This window comes from Rhipicephalus microplus, unplaced genomic scaffold (assembly GCF_043290135.1).
Source record: "Rhipicephalus microplus isolate Deutch F79 unplaced genomic scaffold, USDA_Rmic scaffold_13, whole genome shotgun sequence".
Taxonomy (NCBI): Eukaryota; Metazoa; Arthropoda; class Arachnida; order Ixodida; family Ixodidae; genus Rhipicephalus; species Rhipicephalus microplus.
Window position 1 is genome coordinate 29105301 of NW_027464586.1, and position 14367 is coordinate 29119667.

The 14367-nt window shown below is 47.2% G+C and overlaps 1 protein-coding gene across 6 annotated transcripts in view; it reads right to left on the minus strand.

The window, feature by feature from the left end:
- Positions 1-14367, minus strand: part of LOC119163014 (G-protein coupled receptor-associated protein LMBRD2B) — a 222277-nt gene that overhangs the window by 92243 nt on the left and 115667 nt on the right. For all 6 annotated transcript variants that reach the window (XM_075882680.1, XM_075882683.1, XM_075882682.1 and 3 more), the window contains 2 exons: positions 11831-11990; positions 5573-5754 (listed from right to left, as the gene is read on the minus strand). In XM_075882680.1, coding sequence (XP_075738795.1) covers positions 5573-5754; positions 11831-11990 — 342 coding nt within the window. The remainder of the gene's footprint in view (positions 1-5572; positions 5755-11830; positions 11991-14367) is intronic.

Sequence of the window (14367 nt, forward strand, 5' to 3'; positions counted from 1 at the left end):
CAGGGTTGCCATGAGACAAGTTTCACATCGAACTGCAGCTTTGTATGACCTCATCTTCGCCCACTGCCTTTCTGTCAAAGTGTGCAAGTTGCACCTGCACAGTGCTTTTCGAGCACACCTTCACGTAAGAATTATGGACTAAGTCTGATTGCAAGCAACTCACCCCCCTTCTCAGTAAGAACAAGTGTCAGAGCATAAGTTGCCTGGGACCAGCTTAAGCCTGAGTATGACTCCAAGGAAGACCAGCATTAGGCAGTTTTTCTCTGCTGAATAAAATGGCGGTGAGGCGAAACTTAGCAGGCGGAAGTTTCTTGTATACTAATTTTTATTGTTGCTTGCCGAGGGTCTCCAGACCTTATTCTCTATCGCTTACCTATGGCATCTTGCCATTTAAAAGTACGCCGCCTCCATCTCCCTCTTTTTGTAACTGCTTTCTTCTTGTGTGTCCCATTCATAGGTGTTCGAAAATAGGTGTACGCCGTAATCGTCGGCAACCCTTCATATGGCTGGACGTGGAAACCACCTGCTGGCTTCGAAGTTTCAAGCTCTTTCCTTTGCTTGTGTCTGCAGCGGCCACTGCTTCGCAGTACACTGCTCCTACATTGCGTTTTCTTTTTTCCCCCACCCTTTAAGAACATTAACTTGAAATGAAGCGGGGAGTGCACTCTTCTGCTTTATAGTTTTTTTTTTCTTTTCAGACGGCGACTACCAACAGAGGCATGCGCCATCACCAGGAGATGACGTTACTACTAACCTCTTTAAAACTAACACGCTGAGGATGACAAGGCGCCTTTGACGAAGATAGGTCCTCCTCTCAAAATGTTGGCCATCCTGTTTGTGGCACTTCTACTGTTCACCCTGATTATCCCACTACGTGTTTCCATCTGTCAGCTCCCATTTTGATTTATGACTAGTATATAGTTAATATTTTTTTTGCTTAAAAATACATACTACCGTGAAACCTTGGTAGAATAAACACTACATTAACGAACTTTTCAGATGAACAAACTCTTGAAAAATCCCGCGCCGCCTGCTAATAGTTTCAATGTAAAATTATTTCACTACTACGTACTTGAAAACACCGAACTTTTCAGAATAACAAGTGCTAATTTAGTTCCACGTTATATCAACAACGCCTCAGTACTACGAACTCATGTTTTGAAATCTGTTGCGACCACCGGAGCGGTACCCAAGCAGAGGACACAGCAAACGGACGCGTTGCTTCTTGAAAGACGGATGACGGTGCAGAGGAAAAAAAAATATGAAAGGACGACTTTCTTCTCTTTCTTTTTCTTGAAACGCCAACGCTGCAGGTTTACAAGTGCAGAGGCAAGGGGCGAGGGCCACACGGGAGGGCAAGCTCAGCGAGGTAGAGTGCGAGTTGCAGAGCAGGAAGCATGGGCGTGGTAAACCTGAGACAGTGAGGGAGCAGAAAACGAAACGTGATAAACTTTCTTTTTTACCTCTTTCTTTTTTTGGGAAGAGGCAACAATAGCCGCGACGCTTCGGGGTTTTTCTCATCTTCGTCACTTCCACATGTGCTCTAGGAGGCCTTGTCGGTCATGTTTATCTCTTTTTGGTGATTAGTTATCGCATCCACAAAGAAAGTCGGCGTTAGTGCTGCGGTGCTACTACAATGAGTTCATATCTTCTTGCGATGAAGAAGAGGACGCAGTTTTCGCTAAGCGAAGAAGTGGATATTGTTCGGCATCCGGAAGACAAAATGCACGCTGTTGTGGCCAGAGAACTTGGAGTGGCCCGTTCCACAACTGCCTTGATCCTGAAAGATAAGGACAAAGTAATGAAGTGCGAGGATCAGTCGCAACTTGCCCCCTCAAGGAAGCAACCGCGGCTTGGTGACTTCCAGTTGATAGACCCTGCGGTGCTCACATGGTTCAAAGACGTAAGAGCCCAGAACGTGCCCTTGCCGGGCCCACTGATTCAGGAGAAGGCGCGAGAGTTTGCTGCAATTTTGATTGTAACAGACTTCGAAGCATATTCTGGTTGGCATCATCGTTTCCGCCAGCAAAATGCAATCACCTGGCGGACTGTGTCCAGAAAGAAGAAGGCAGCAGACGAAGCGGCAGCGTCCACATAGCCGGAAGAAAAGTTTAAGAAAATAGTAAAGTCATACAGTGCGGCCGATATATTCAATGCCAATGAGACAACCTGCTTCTACCAACTTCTGCCAGACAAGACGATGCACTTAAGTGGTGAAGGGTGCTAGGGCGGCAAAAATTTGAAGGTTTGCGTTCCTGTTTCGTATCGTCGCAATGCAACCAGCAGAGAGAAGCTTAAGTCTCTCTTCATTGGAAGGTTTCCGTAACCACGCTGCATGAAGAGTGTAGTGTCCCTTCCATGCGATTACAGGGCAAACAAACAAGCCTGGATGACTCGAGAGCTCTTTACAAAGTGACTTCTGATCGTGGACATAAAGATGAAAAAGGAAGGACAGAACAATTTAATGATAATTGATAACGTCTCGGCACGCATCATCAACGAACGGCTGACTAATGTGTGCCCCGAGTTCCTTCCATTCAACTGCACATTTGTGCTTCAACCTATCGACCAGGAAATAATTAGGAGTGTCAAGGCACACTTCCGCAAGTGCCTTGTTCAGCGTGTGCTTATAAACCTGCAACTTCAGCAGTCGACTGTAATTAACGTACGACAGGCGGCGGAAATGCTCCCCGGCGCAGAATGGAGGGTCACTTCAACAACTGTTCAGAGATGCTGGTGGAAAGCAGGGCTCATGCACACAAGTGAGAAGCCAAAAGATGCCGGGCAGCCATGCAACGATGACCAGGCGGAGGAGGGCAACCCTGGCGAGCTTTGGATTGAGGAGACCGATCTGCTGGCCATGGATTCGGTCTTATTTGATTGATTATGTGCTGTGCGATGAAGGAACCCCAATATCAGCAGAGCTGATGACAGAAGACATCCTTCAAACCATTCAAGATGAAGGCCACGACACTAGTGTGAACGACGCTGCGGACAATGAAGGTGCAACCTCGTCCCAACTTGAAGACTGTGACGAGGCCGTTACAGCGGCAGATATGATGGATATTATGAGGAAAGCACGCATTTTCTTAGCGATAAACGACAAAGCGACTGAGTCGCACCACAAGAATGTGGATAAGGTGGAGGCCTTCGCGCTGCAACGTTAGTGTTTCATGCTTCAAAAAAAAAAAAAAAAGAAAGAAAAAATCACAAACTTCTTCAAGTAAATGTCCAATTTTTGATGTTCACTTGTGCATTTGCTTTTCTCATGAAAAATGAATTCAAGGACCCACCACTGTAATAATAAGTCGTTTTGATCAATGAAAAATAAGCATTCATGGTTAATTTTTGGGCTTTCACTATAACGACCTTTCAAATTAACAAACAAATTACCACGGCCCCCTGTTTGTTATACTGAGATTTGGCGAGAATGACGAGTGCAGTGGGGTTCGCTTCTGTGTCCAGTTTTCTTCTTTTATTCCATGGCGTTCGTCGTTTCCCATACGTGTGGATCGTTCGGTATTGATTGATTGATTTGTGGGGTTTAACGTCCTAAAACCCCCATATGATTATGAGAGACGCCGTAGTGGAGGGCTCCGGAAATTTCGACCACCTGGGGTTCTTTAACGTGCACCCAAATCTGAGTAGACGGGCCTACACCATTTCCGCCTCCATCGTAAATGCAGCCACCACAGCCGGGATTTGATCCCGCGACCTGCGGGTCAGCAGCCGAGTACCTTAGCGGATCGTTCGGTACTTTGCTCCTTTGGGGCTCATCACAGAATACGCATATTGTTGTGGTGATCAACTCAGGAATGAGTGGTGGTGATCAACACAGGAATCAGCACGCCATGAGTCCCCACATGACTATTGCACGCAATCACAATCCACTTTTGCTCTTTTTCGCGCGCTTTTCCTGGTTTTATTTTTTTGTTAGAGAAACACGACACTGCGGCTATGTTCAGCAACAATCTCTCCTTTTCAAAATGATACAAAGGTGGCGGCGCTCCGTCAACCGAGAGCTCAGCTACAATCACTCCTTTTCACAACGATACAAAGATGGCGGCTCTCCGTCAAGTGAAAATTCAGCTACAATCTCTTCTCTTCCCAATGCTATCGACATGGCGGCTCTCCGTCAAGCGAGAATTCACCTACAATCTCTCCTCTTCACAATGATACCAAAATGGCAGCTCTTTGTCAAGCGAGAATTCAGCTACAATCACTCTTCTTCACAATAATACAAAGATGGCGGCTCTCCGTCGAGCGAGAATTCAGCTACAATCACTCCTCTTCACAATGATACAAAGATGGCGGCTCTCCGTCAAGCGAGAATTCAGCTACAATCTCTGCTTTTCACAATGATGCCAAGATGGCGCTCCGTCGTGCGAGAGCCGCGGAATTTGCAGCAGGGCGGCACCCCCTAAAGACGAATTTTTTCGTGGTTTTCTATGACAACACACTGATAAAAGTGCTGCTTTCTTCTTTACTACAGCATAGTTTATTATAATATTTCACCATGAGATAAAAAAATATCTTAAGATTGCGAGGAAAAAAAATCTATCGAAAATGGATAATTTTGACTAAATTTATTGTTCCAATTGCTGCGTCCCCCCTTAATGCCTTGCGTGTCCTAGCAGGTGGCTGAAGATAAAACTTTTCTTCGGTGGTAAGTCATACCGGCGCGTTTCTCATTGGTCGCCACCTCGCTTTTGTTCTTTCCCTATGAGTATCAGCAGCAAACGCATAGCTGCATAGCGTGGATGTTGGAATATTTGATCCACCAATTTCTGCACTACTCAAAATGACAAAAACCATTTGCGGCAAGTTGTCGCATCTGCAAGTTCAGTGACGCAGTGAACTTTTATGGCGCAAAGTGTTATCATGGTACACAGTTGATTCGCACTAACCGGTAGAGAGAGAATAAAATGAGGGAAAGGCAGGGAGGTTAACCAGAAATTGGAGCATCCGGTTTGCTATTCTGTACTAAGGGAAGGGAGAATGAGGAATAAAGATGGGACAGAAAGCGAAGGGCGAAATTGATGCACGAAGAAGAAAAGAAAAAAGAAGTGAGCTGGGGTGCTATAGCCTATTCAAGAGGCCACTGCCATGCAAAAAGTTCAATAAGGCATTCACTGATTTTCTGTGCGAAGACAGATTATGTCGCCTTAAGCATAAGACAAACTACTTTGTCCCCGAATCCATTAGTCTTTAGGAGACTGGGCTGAGGATTTGCCACAACTGAATTTTAACTGCTAGTAGACTTAAAGCGGGAGCGTACTAATGAGGTTTGACTGCAGTTCCCAGTTATTTGGGTGCACTTTGTACAAGGCAGCAGTTACACTGCAATGGGGCGGTAACATTAAAATAGAAACAAATGAGCATGTGCAGCAATATCGGTGCATTTCATAGTTCGAGAAGCAGTGGTAATACCGACACGCTTAATGTGTGTCCCAAGGCCCGTTAAATAATTCCACTCAGCGAAGATATACATTTTATTTGTTTACTTGAATGTATGTTTACTATTAGGATCCCACCCCAGTAAAGTTGGTTAACAGGGCGGCTTCCCTCGTACCTCAATGGCGAGGTAGTCGTGCCGCCTTTCAGCTGCCCGGTGGAACAGCCCGAAGAGGGACACCATGGGTGAGCGGATGAAGAAGGTCATCTCGCTCCACACCACGGCCGCACTCCACAGGCCCAGCAGGAGAGACAGGGCTCGCAGGCAGTGTCCACGCACCCGGCACAGCCAGTACCACTCTGAAAACAGCAGAACAGCACTACTGACAAAGAAAACTCATACAGTTGGCTTTGGCAGCCTGTCGGGCTGTTGGCCCATGCTTCATAACAGCAGCAGAGTAAACTTATTCAATCAGCCATAAAAACAAAAGTTTAGGACATGTCAGCCTTTCTAAACTAGTGGCAGAGAAATTCTCAGGCAACATCTTTCACCTGCGTTGGCTGCGCTACTTATCGAGCTACAACAATGCTCAAAAGAGCTCTGTGAAGACAAGTGAGGCCTGCATAGACACGGATTAGCAAACTTAAAGCGACGCTAAAGGCAACTATTAAGTCGACGTTGATTGTTGAAATTGCGGTCCAGAAACATCGTAGTGTTACTTTTGTGCCAAGGAAGGGTTTATTTTGAAATAAAATCACATTTCAGAGGTCTGCATCGGGTTAGTGCACTTCAAATTACCCGCTTCAATAAGCGGACCGACTCACGTCACTGTTGCCATGCACAACGTTGCCAAGCTTTACTGCGCAGTCGCCGAAACTAGTAGACAAAACGAAAGCATCAGGAGCCACAGCAGCAACAACAGCCATTGCTCAATTTCCTGCCACTGGCTCCGAGATGGCACACGGGTTTTGGTTCAACTGTGCCCCGCTAGGTGGCATGACCTGTCTAGTTGAACCAAGGAAAAATTGAATTTTTGAACCTCTCACACCATTCTTCATGGTAACATCTGGCAATCCTTTTTTTCATGAATCAAACAGAAATGAACAAGCGGAATTTAATTGCACCTCTTGATGCACAGAAGGTTCTTTATTTTGTGCAGCTAGATCACTTACAAGTGAATAATTGTAGGTGGTTCGTCTGACACCATTGGTATCATTTTGAGAATGTTCTACTGCAGTGCACGTATTGTTGCACATTTGCCTTAATTTCTCAGTAAGTAGGGCACTGCTGTTCATAATATTGTCATTTTAGATGTCATACATTGAGCTTTTACTCTGATGTAAATTGTTATTTGACTTTATAGCCCCTCTAAACATGACACTGTAACTGCACGAGCAAATCAGTGGTTCACTTGTTGCAGATAAATAATAGAACCTCAAATGAATAAATAATGCCATGTCAATTAATTGATTGACATGTGGGGTTTAACATCCCAAAACCACTATACGATTATTACTACGCTCCGGAAATTTCAGCCACCAGTGGTTCTTAAACGAGCACCCAAATCTGAGCACACGGGCTTACAACACTTCCGCCTCCTTCGGAAATGCAGCCGCCACAGCCAGGATTCGATCCCGTGACCTGCGGGTCAGCAGCCGATTACCTTAGCCACTATAAATAATGCCAAGTCGGACACACAATAATGCCGGCTAGTAAATTGGCACAGCATCCAATTATACAAGTGAATAGAATATGATCCCGGTAACATACCTTCCCCAATATAAATGAAAACTAGTAAAAAATAATGCCGGCTCCTAAACTAGCACAGCATCCTATTATAGAAATGAATAGAATGTGATCCCGGTAACATACCTTCTCAAATATAAATGAAAATTAACAGCCAGAAATGCCAAGGAAAGTATAGGGGATGTGACTGTGTAGTAGTAATAGTAATGTAAATGTGAATATATGTGTGAAGCCACCACAAGCCATGACTGCTAGTGGTGGCACTGACTAACACTCCTCGGTTTAAACGCACATATATATATACCCCAGAGAGTGAACAGGAGGATGACCGGCATTGTAGCTCAATTGGTCAAACAGTGAAAGCGTTACTCGAAAATCGCAGGTTTGTCCCGACAAGAGGTGAGTTATCTTCTCGTCCACTTTTCCTTCTTGACATTTACACTACATTTACATTACATTTACTATTAATAACATCCCCTATACAGTCGAACTTGCCTATAACGAACCCGAGCGTGACGCGGTATTCGTTCGCTGTATCCCGAAGTTCGTACTAAATGAAACACAGCCTTTAAAAAAAGTTGCGCGTCAAAACACAAACTTTTTATTCCCCCAAAAGTCTGTGATGCACGTGTTTCGAATAAGAGAAGCGATAAGGGCGGTCTCGAGTTCATTTAAAATGGCAGGGCGCTAGTTCGCCGAAGCCCGTGGCATAAGCTGCATGATGCACTGACTCCTCAAAGTTTCGTCATTCTCGCAATCTGATTCCTCCAAATCGCTCTTGCCACGTACTTAATTCACGATGCCCTAATCCGTGCACGGTTCCGCAGTGGCGGCATCATCATCGGCCGTAATTAAACTATTGCAACAGATGACGCGCCCACTCCCCCAGGTCGAAGTCAACGACGCGTTGCCACAAATCGCCGCCGCAGTGGTCCTCTTCGGAAGCTTCAGGCTCGGCATCAGGCCCGACGTCGGCGAAGTCGGCCTCGCGAGAACAGTTTCGCGAGCATGCAGCCGTCACCGCCGCCCACGAAATATTCACCATCTACACAGCTGAATACCGGGACATCCGAAGCGGCAAGTTGGCTGCCAGGTGGTCAACAGCTATGAGCAAGCGCTCCGCAACGCGGCACCTAACGCGCGGATTATGCTCAAGCCAAGCGGTCACACTTTCGACGTTTTGTTGAGCGGCAGGAAAAAGCGAGCTAGTCCTCCCGTCGGCTATCATGACCACACGCACCACCAAGAGCTAGCAAGACGCGCACATGCGACACACATGCCAGAACACGTGGAACAGCTCTGGGCCCGTTTCCAGTCAGAAAACGAAACTAATTTGAGCCAGCGTGGCGGGCATTGCAGAGCGGTGGAGACGGGCGAAGAGGTTGTGATGAAGAGAGGAGAGCAGACTTGCGAGAGAAGGGCAAGGAGTTGCGATAAAGAAAGGGGAGGATGCGGTGGGAGGGGGACCTTGAAAACCAAAACACGGGAAGGAGGCAGGTTGGATAGCTTGCTTGAAAGGTCCGCGAAACTCGCATGTAGAAAAAGTTGGAAAGAGTGCATGGCCGCCTGAATCGGTGCGCGCGGCGGTGTTTGAAGAATCGGCGGCCGTAGTCAAAAATCGTTTTGTTGCGCAGGCGGGTTTGCGTGGCCTAACGAACTTCAATATTTCGCTATTCGTTCCGCGCAAACTAACAGCCGTTCTGGCACTTCCACACACGCGCAAGGCATGCTGAGTTGAGTGCGAAGTGAGGGAGAACAAGTCCTACACACGAAACGAATCGCAAATTATCGGAGTCGGTGGGGTAGCGTACGCGCGTGCACTAGACGCAGGCTATCAGATACAGTCGGTAGCCGACGATGTTGATCAAAAACGGGGTAGATGGCCGACCGGTCTTCAAAAGATTCGTGGCAGTGTGAAAACACCGGCCTCGTCTGGCGATGCGGAACGCTCAGAGTAGGCGGGGGGGGGGGGGGGGGCAAAGGATGGAGGGTTGCGTAACAAAAGCGGTAGGGGAGAGCGGCAACTAGAGAGGCGCGGAGGCAGGGTTGGCGTTTAACAATAAGAATGTATGGGCAACTCGCCGATGCCTGATCAATAGTCGAAATTGGTTTCCCGGGAAGTCGGCAGACCGCCGACTCCGTTCACTGTAACCGATCAGCTGCGCTCAGAGACGTTCAATGTAAGTGCGATTTCGTGCCATTGAACCAATGTATATTTTCATGTCACGCGGATGCTGTTCGTTCTAAGCGAAAGTTTGTTTTAAGTGGGGCTATTATATGTGGGCTCGACTGTATTTTCCTTGGCATAATAGTCTGTCAGTTCTCATTAATATTATGTTGTGCTATGTCTAACATCACCAAGTCCTTCAGGGTGTCTTTGTGTCTGGTAGCACAAAAAGACCAAGCATTTGCAGAAACGGCAAGGATTCACTGGTGACATCCCAACGGTGACGTTGTTGCCGACGTGCTGCCATCAGCGCCTGTGGCATCTCCGAGACAGCTGCCGAACTGTCATGTGTCTTGCTCAAGTGACCATTCCCACATGACAACTAAGATGCTTTCATATACTACATTTCTTGAGTTAATACTAATAACAACCTGATCGCAGTGGTGGGAATGCCTTCTGCCACTTTGGAGCGGCCATTGGAGCCAGCAAATTCTGCCTTGGAGTAACTGCCTCAGTGTTTCAAGCAGGCACAGGCTTTTCATCCGGAATGCGCAGCCAACGCAGCGAGCGATGAAACGGACATAATCGTCTGTCCGCGGTACTGGCTAGTTGTGCCCAGCGCGTCGCCTACTTGACATATATGGCATGCCAAGCCAATGTGCCCATTCTGCTTCATACTAAACAAAGATGCTGGAAGAAGCTTACTGTGCAGTGATGCTACCGAGCTCTTCTGATTTAGAGCAATTTTTAAAACAGTAAAATTTTTATTTTGGAGCACTTTGGAGCAGCAAAAATTTCTGTTTTGGAGAACTTTGGAGCAAGTTATTTGCGTCTGGGAGCTTCACATCCTGGAGTGCAGAGGAGAAGCAAGTTGCATTTACATTCAAGGCCATGAATAATTATATTGGGGCTTTTTTGTGAAGAGCTAGAAATATTTCGATTAATTGTAACTCTCAGGGGGCCAAATCATCTTAGAAGCACTCCTTTCACTTGCTGATGCAAAAATATGAATGCAAGCCAAATAGCAATGTGTTTTAGCAAAAATAAGGGAATCATGTGATTAAGAGTTCGAGGAAAGGCACTGAATGAGGTGAAACAAGGTCAGTGACCAAGTCCGATGATGATCTGACGCTTCAGAATCGCATACGAATTTTTTGTTCACTGAGTTGGACAAGTCATCGTCTATTATGAAGCCAGTAGGTGGCGCAACCAGCATCCGTAGATAGGAGGCATAGCCCCTGTTGTCCTATTCATTGTAGCTGGCATTGACTGGATGATTAGAGATTCTAGGAGCCAGCGGGATGACAGGTTTTTTTCGTTGGCAGTGACAGCGGCACTGTCCAAGTCGATAGCATGATTATGTTCATGCACAGGCTCAGCAATGGCATTTGTTGTGTAACTGCTATTAGTGATATCACGTTTGTGTTCTTTGAGGCATTGGGAGAACTGTTTCACCAATGTACACTTGACGACAATCAGCACACAGTATCTTGTACACGACTCCTGGGAATGACTGCCTATCTTTCACATTAACTAGCTGGTTTCGGAGCTTGTTGGTAGGCATGTGCTCAATGCGCAAATCGTACTTTCAAAATAAGTGTGGTACAGCCTCGCTGATTCCTTCAGCGTAAAGTATGGTCATATTGGCACAGGTTCCTGCATACGCACGGGCAAAGTTAGTAGTACCACAACCAAGCTTACACAGCTTGGCTCTAGTACTCATTTGTCAGTTTTAGTAATGAAATTATTAGGATAGCATTTTGCGGTCTAGTTCCCAATAGATAGTCCATAATTCTTTCTTCAAAGCATCATTACCTGTACAGACCTGTACGATGCGTGTTACTAAGAATGACACGACGGACATCTTGTGGGCAATAGGATGATGCGAATTAAAACTGAGATAATGGCCTGTGTGCATGGGCTCCTAATATACAGAGAAGGCTAGGGCGCCTTCCCTGTAAAGACTGAGGTTCGCCTTCCCAGCGAACCTCAACGTCCGATTACAGCCGGGCTAGACTGCACAAGCGCACGCTTCCTTGAGAATTATTGCCCACAGAATGTATCATACAGCCACAGTTTACCGAAATGCTGAACATAGCTGCCAAATAATCATGGTTTCCAGGAACGTATTAAGCGAAACGTATTTACACATAGCTCTAAGCTAAGGGCATTTTTAATTTTCGTGATTTGGACCAGGCCACCTATAAAACTTGAGAATTGACTGAAGGGAGAAGGAGATAGGACAGCAAGAAAAGAGATAGGAAAGCAAAATGTCAGAGAGAAGGGAACGGGAAAAGACGGCCGTCAATTTCCCCTGGGTGGGTAAGCCAAGGGGTGCTGCCCGTGTGAAGCCGGGGCCAAAGGGTTGTGCTGCCTCTTCTGGAGGGAGCCTTAAAAATCCAAACAGCCGGTGTTGGCCCTACCCCTAAGATGCCCTTTCCATCAAACAGGGCTTGACCCCTCCCAGTCCCCATTTGCTACCTCAATCTTTTTGGCTCTTGAACAAGGCACAGCCTGCTTACCAACAGTGGGTCCACACCAGGAGGCCAGCAGGGTTGGCGAGCGCAGGCGGCGCTCTCCCGTCTCTGCATTGCGTGCCACCTCTTCCAGGTGCACTGCCTGCTCCACCAGCAGGCGCCACTGACAGTTGGTGCGGTTGTGGTGCTGCAGGGCTCGGATCACCTGCATTAGTGACATCCAAACAAAGGCACTTCTCATGTCACCATGGCAGAAAAGGGCAGTAAAGCTTGCTAAAATGAAAAACTAGGCGTGAAAAAGCATGAGTGTATAGCGCAACTGATTGGCCGGAGACAAGAAGATAAGTACACAGAAATGTGAAAGCTCCTTGTTGAAAATTAGCACTGTTTAGTGTGTTTATCTTTATTGTGTCTTGTCAATGAGTTACGCTAGATACCATATTTACTCGCATAATAGGCGCACCCCCAGTTTAGTCACGAGAAACCAAATTTTTTTTATTTCCTTACATAAATAGGCGCACCCCAAACTTGGCCGTGATCAGTGCTTCTGTTCTATTAGCACGGTTTTAACTCCGTGCCCTCTTACATAGTCTGAAGCGAGCAAAAAGAAAAATAATGCCGACGGCAGCACTGTGCAAGCTCCCTGGTTTCCCCAGGTGATGAAGAAGAGCGGCTGCCTGTGCGTTAAAGTGACCTTTGCACCGACGTGTGGACGAAGCTCTAGCCACAAGATGGTCACGCGTGCTTCTATCAAACGCACTATGAGATCCTCATCAAGTTCGCAGTGATTTTCCTGTCAAAAGAGAGAAAAAAAAAAAAAAAACGCCGTCGTTATCACACTTGCAACTTCATCAACAAATTTAAGAGCTTTTCAGCTTTCCCATGTGAGCTTTTGCCTGTGCTGCAATCAGCTGCCACTACAAGCAGACTTGCACAATGAAAAACTTTTGTCGCTGTTAATTTTTTTTCCCCACGAACCTAAACATCATATTACACATACTGCTCTTGAAACAGTGTTTGAGTGTGTCACATGGTTAGTGCCACGAAAGGGCACGGGCACGCAACAACCGACACGCACAAGCTGGCTCTCCGGAAAAAACTGGGTTCGCTCCCTTTATTGGGACCAACATATAAAGACATACACAGGAGGTACAGGGGCGCCACGCTTCGGTGGCAGCCTGATCAAAGCACTGAAAGATGGGGACCTCTACATCTCCCCACTTGATTTGAAGCAATAAATATCTGTTGGGAGAATGGAAGAAGCCTGACACAAAGAGCTTCACAAATTCAGATGGCGCGGCAGAACGTGTCAGCTGTAACGTGTTCGCGTCACACTGCTGTCACTGGCCACAGGAGGCCCTTGCGCCGACTGCCCACAGTGGGTTCATGATTTTGTGAGGCTGAGGTTCCTGAGAGGGAAAATGCTGTGGTAGTGGTTCTTGTGCAGTTGTCTACGGTGGTACCTCTCTGGCTGCAGTAGGTGTAAAAGGCACTAGGTGACGGCGGTTGCGCTGCAGGACTGCACCTCGCTCTGTCTTGACCACCTGGCTTCGTGGCCTTTGCCCTGGACTGAGGACTGTACCTAGCATTTTCTCGGGTCGCACCCAGACACGATGACCGGTCTGGAGCGGTGGCAGGTCTCGAGCTCCGTTATGGACTTGAAGTTGTCTGTCTGCTTCCTCTTGTAACCTACATCCTTAGCGGCGACGTCTTTCCCTGACGGCCACTTGGGACGTAGCTTGGATTCTTGTTTCGGGACCTTGGTTCTGAGTTGGTGTCCCATTAACAGCTGGGCTGGGCTGAAGCCATCAACATCTGGAGTATCCCGATAGCTGAGCAGGGCCAGATGAGGGTCGCTTGACTTTTAAAACAGGTCCTTGACTTTACGAACCATCCTCTCTGCCTCTTCGTTCGATTGAGCGAAGTATGGACAACTGGTCACATGTCTGAAGCCATACAATGCTGCAAATGATGCAAATTCTTGCGACGAGAATGGTGGGCCGTTGTCTGACCTGACCTCTTGCGGAATTCCATGCCTGGCAAAGATGCTTTTGAGAGTGTCGACAAGTGCCTGAGCTGTCGTGCTTCTCAGGGTAACCACCTTCGAGAACCTCAAGTAATAGTCCACCACTGGGATGAACGTCTGGCCATTGAGGTGGAATAAATCCATTCCAAGAAATTTCCAGGGACGTCCAGGTAGGGCCACATAGACCAGGGGATACGCAAGGTTCACGCGGGTGGAGGCACACTGTTTGCAATTGGCGACGAGAGCGGCGATGTCCACAGAGATGCCCGGCCACCAAACCGATTCCCGAGCTAGGGCTTTGGTCCTGTTAATGCCCTGATGACCTTCGTGCAGCAGCGTCAAGAACGCAGGTCGAAGGGATGATGGGATGACTATACGGGGGCCTTTGAGCAAAACACCATGACAGACTGAGAGCTCGTCTGCCACAGAGGCGTACTTCGAAAGGTGCAGTGGCATCTTTGATTTCTGTGGTGAACCCTACTGGCAGAAGAAAATGAGAACCTTGCACTCTCCATCGGACTCTTGTGACTGTCGTATGTCTTCATGGCTCAGTGGC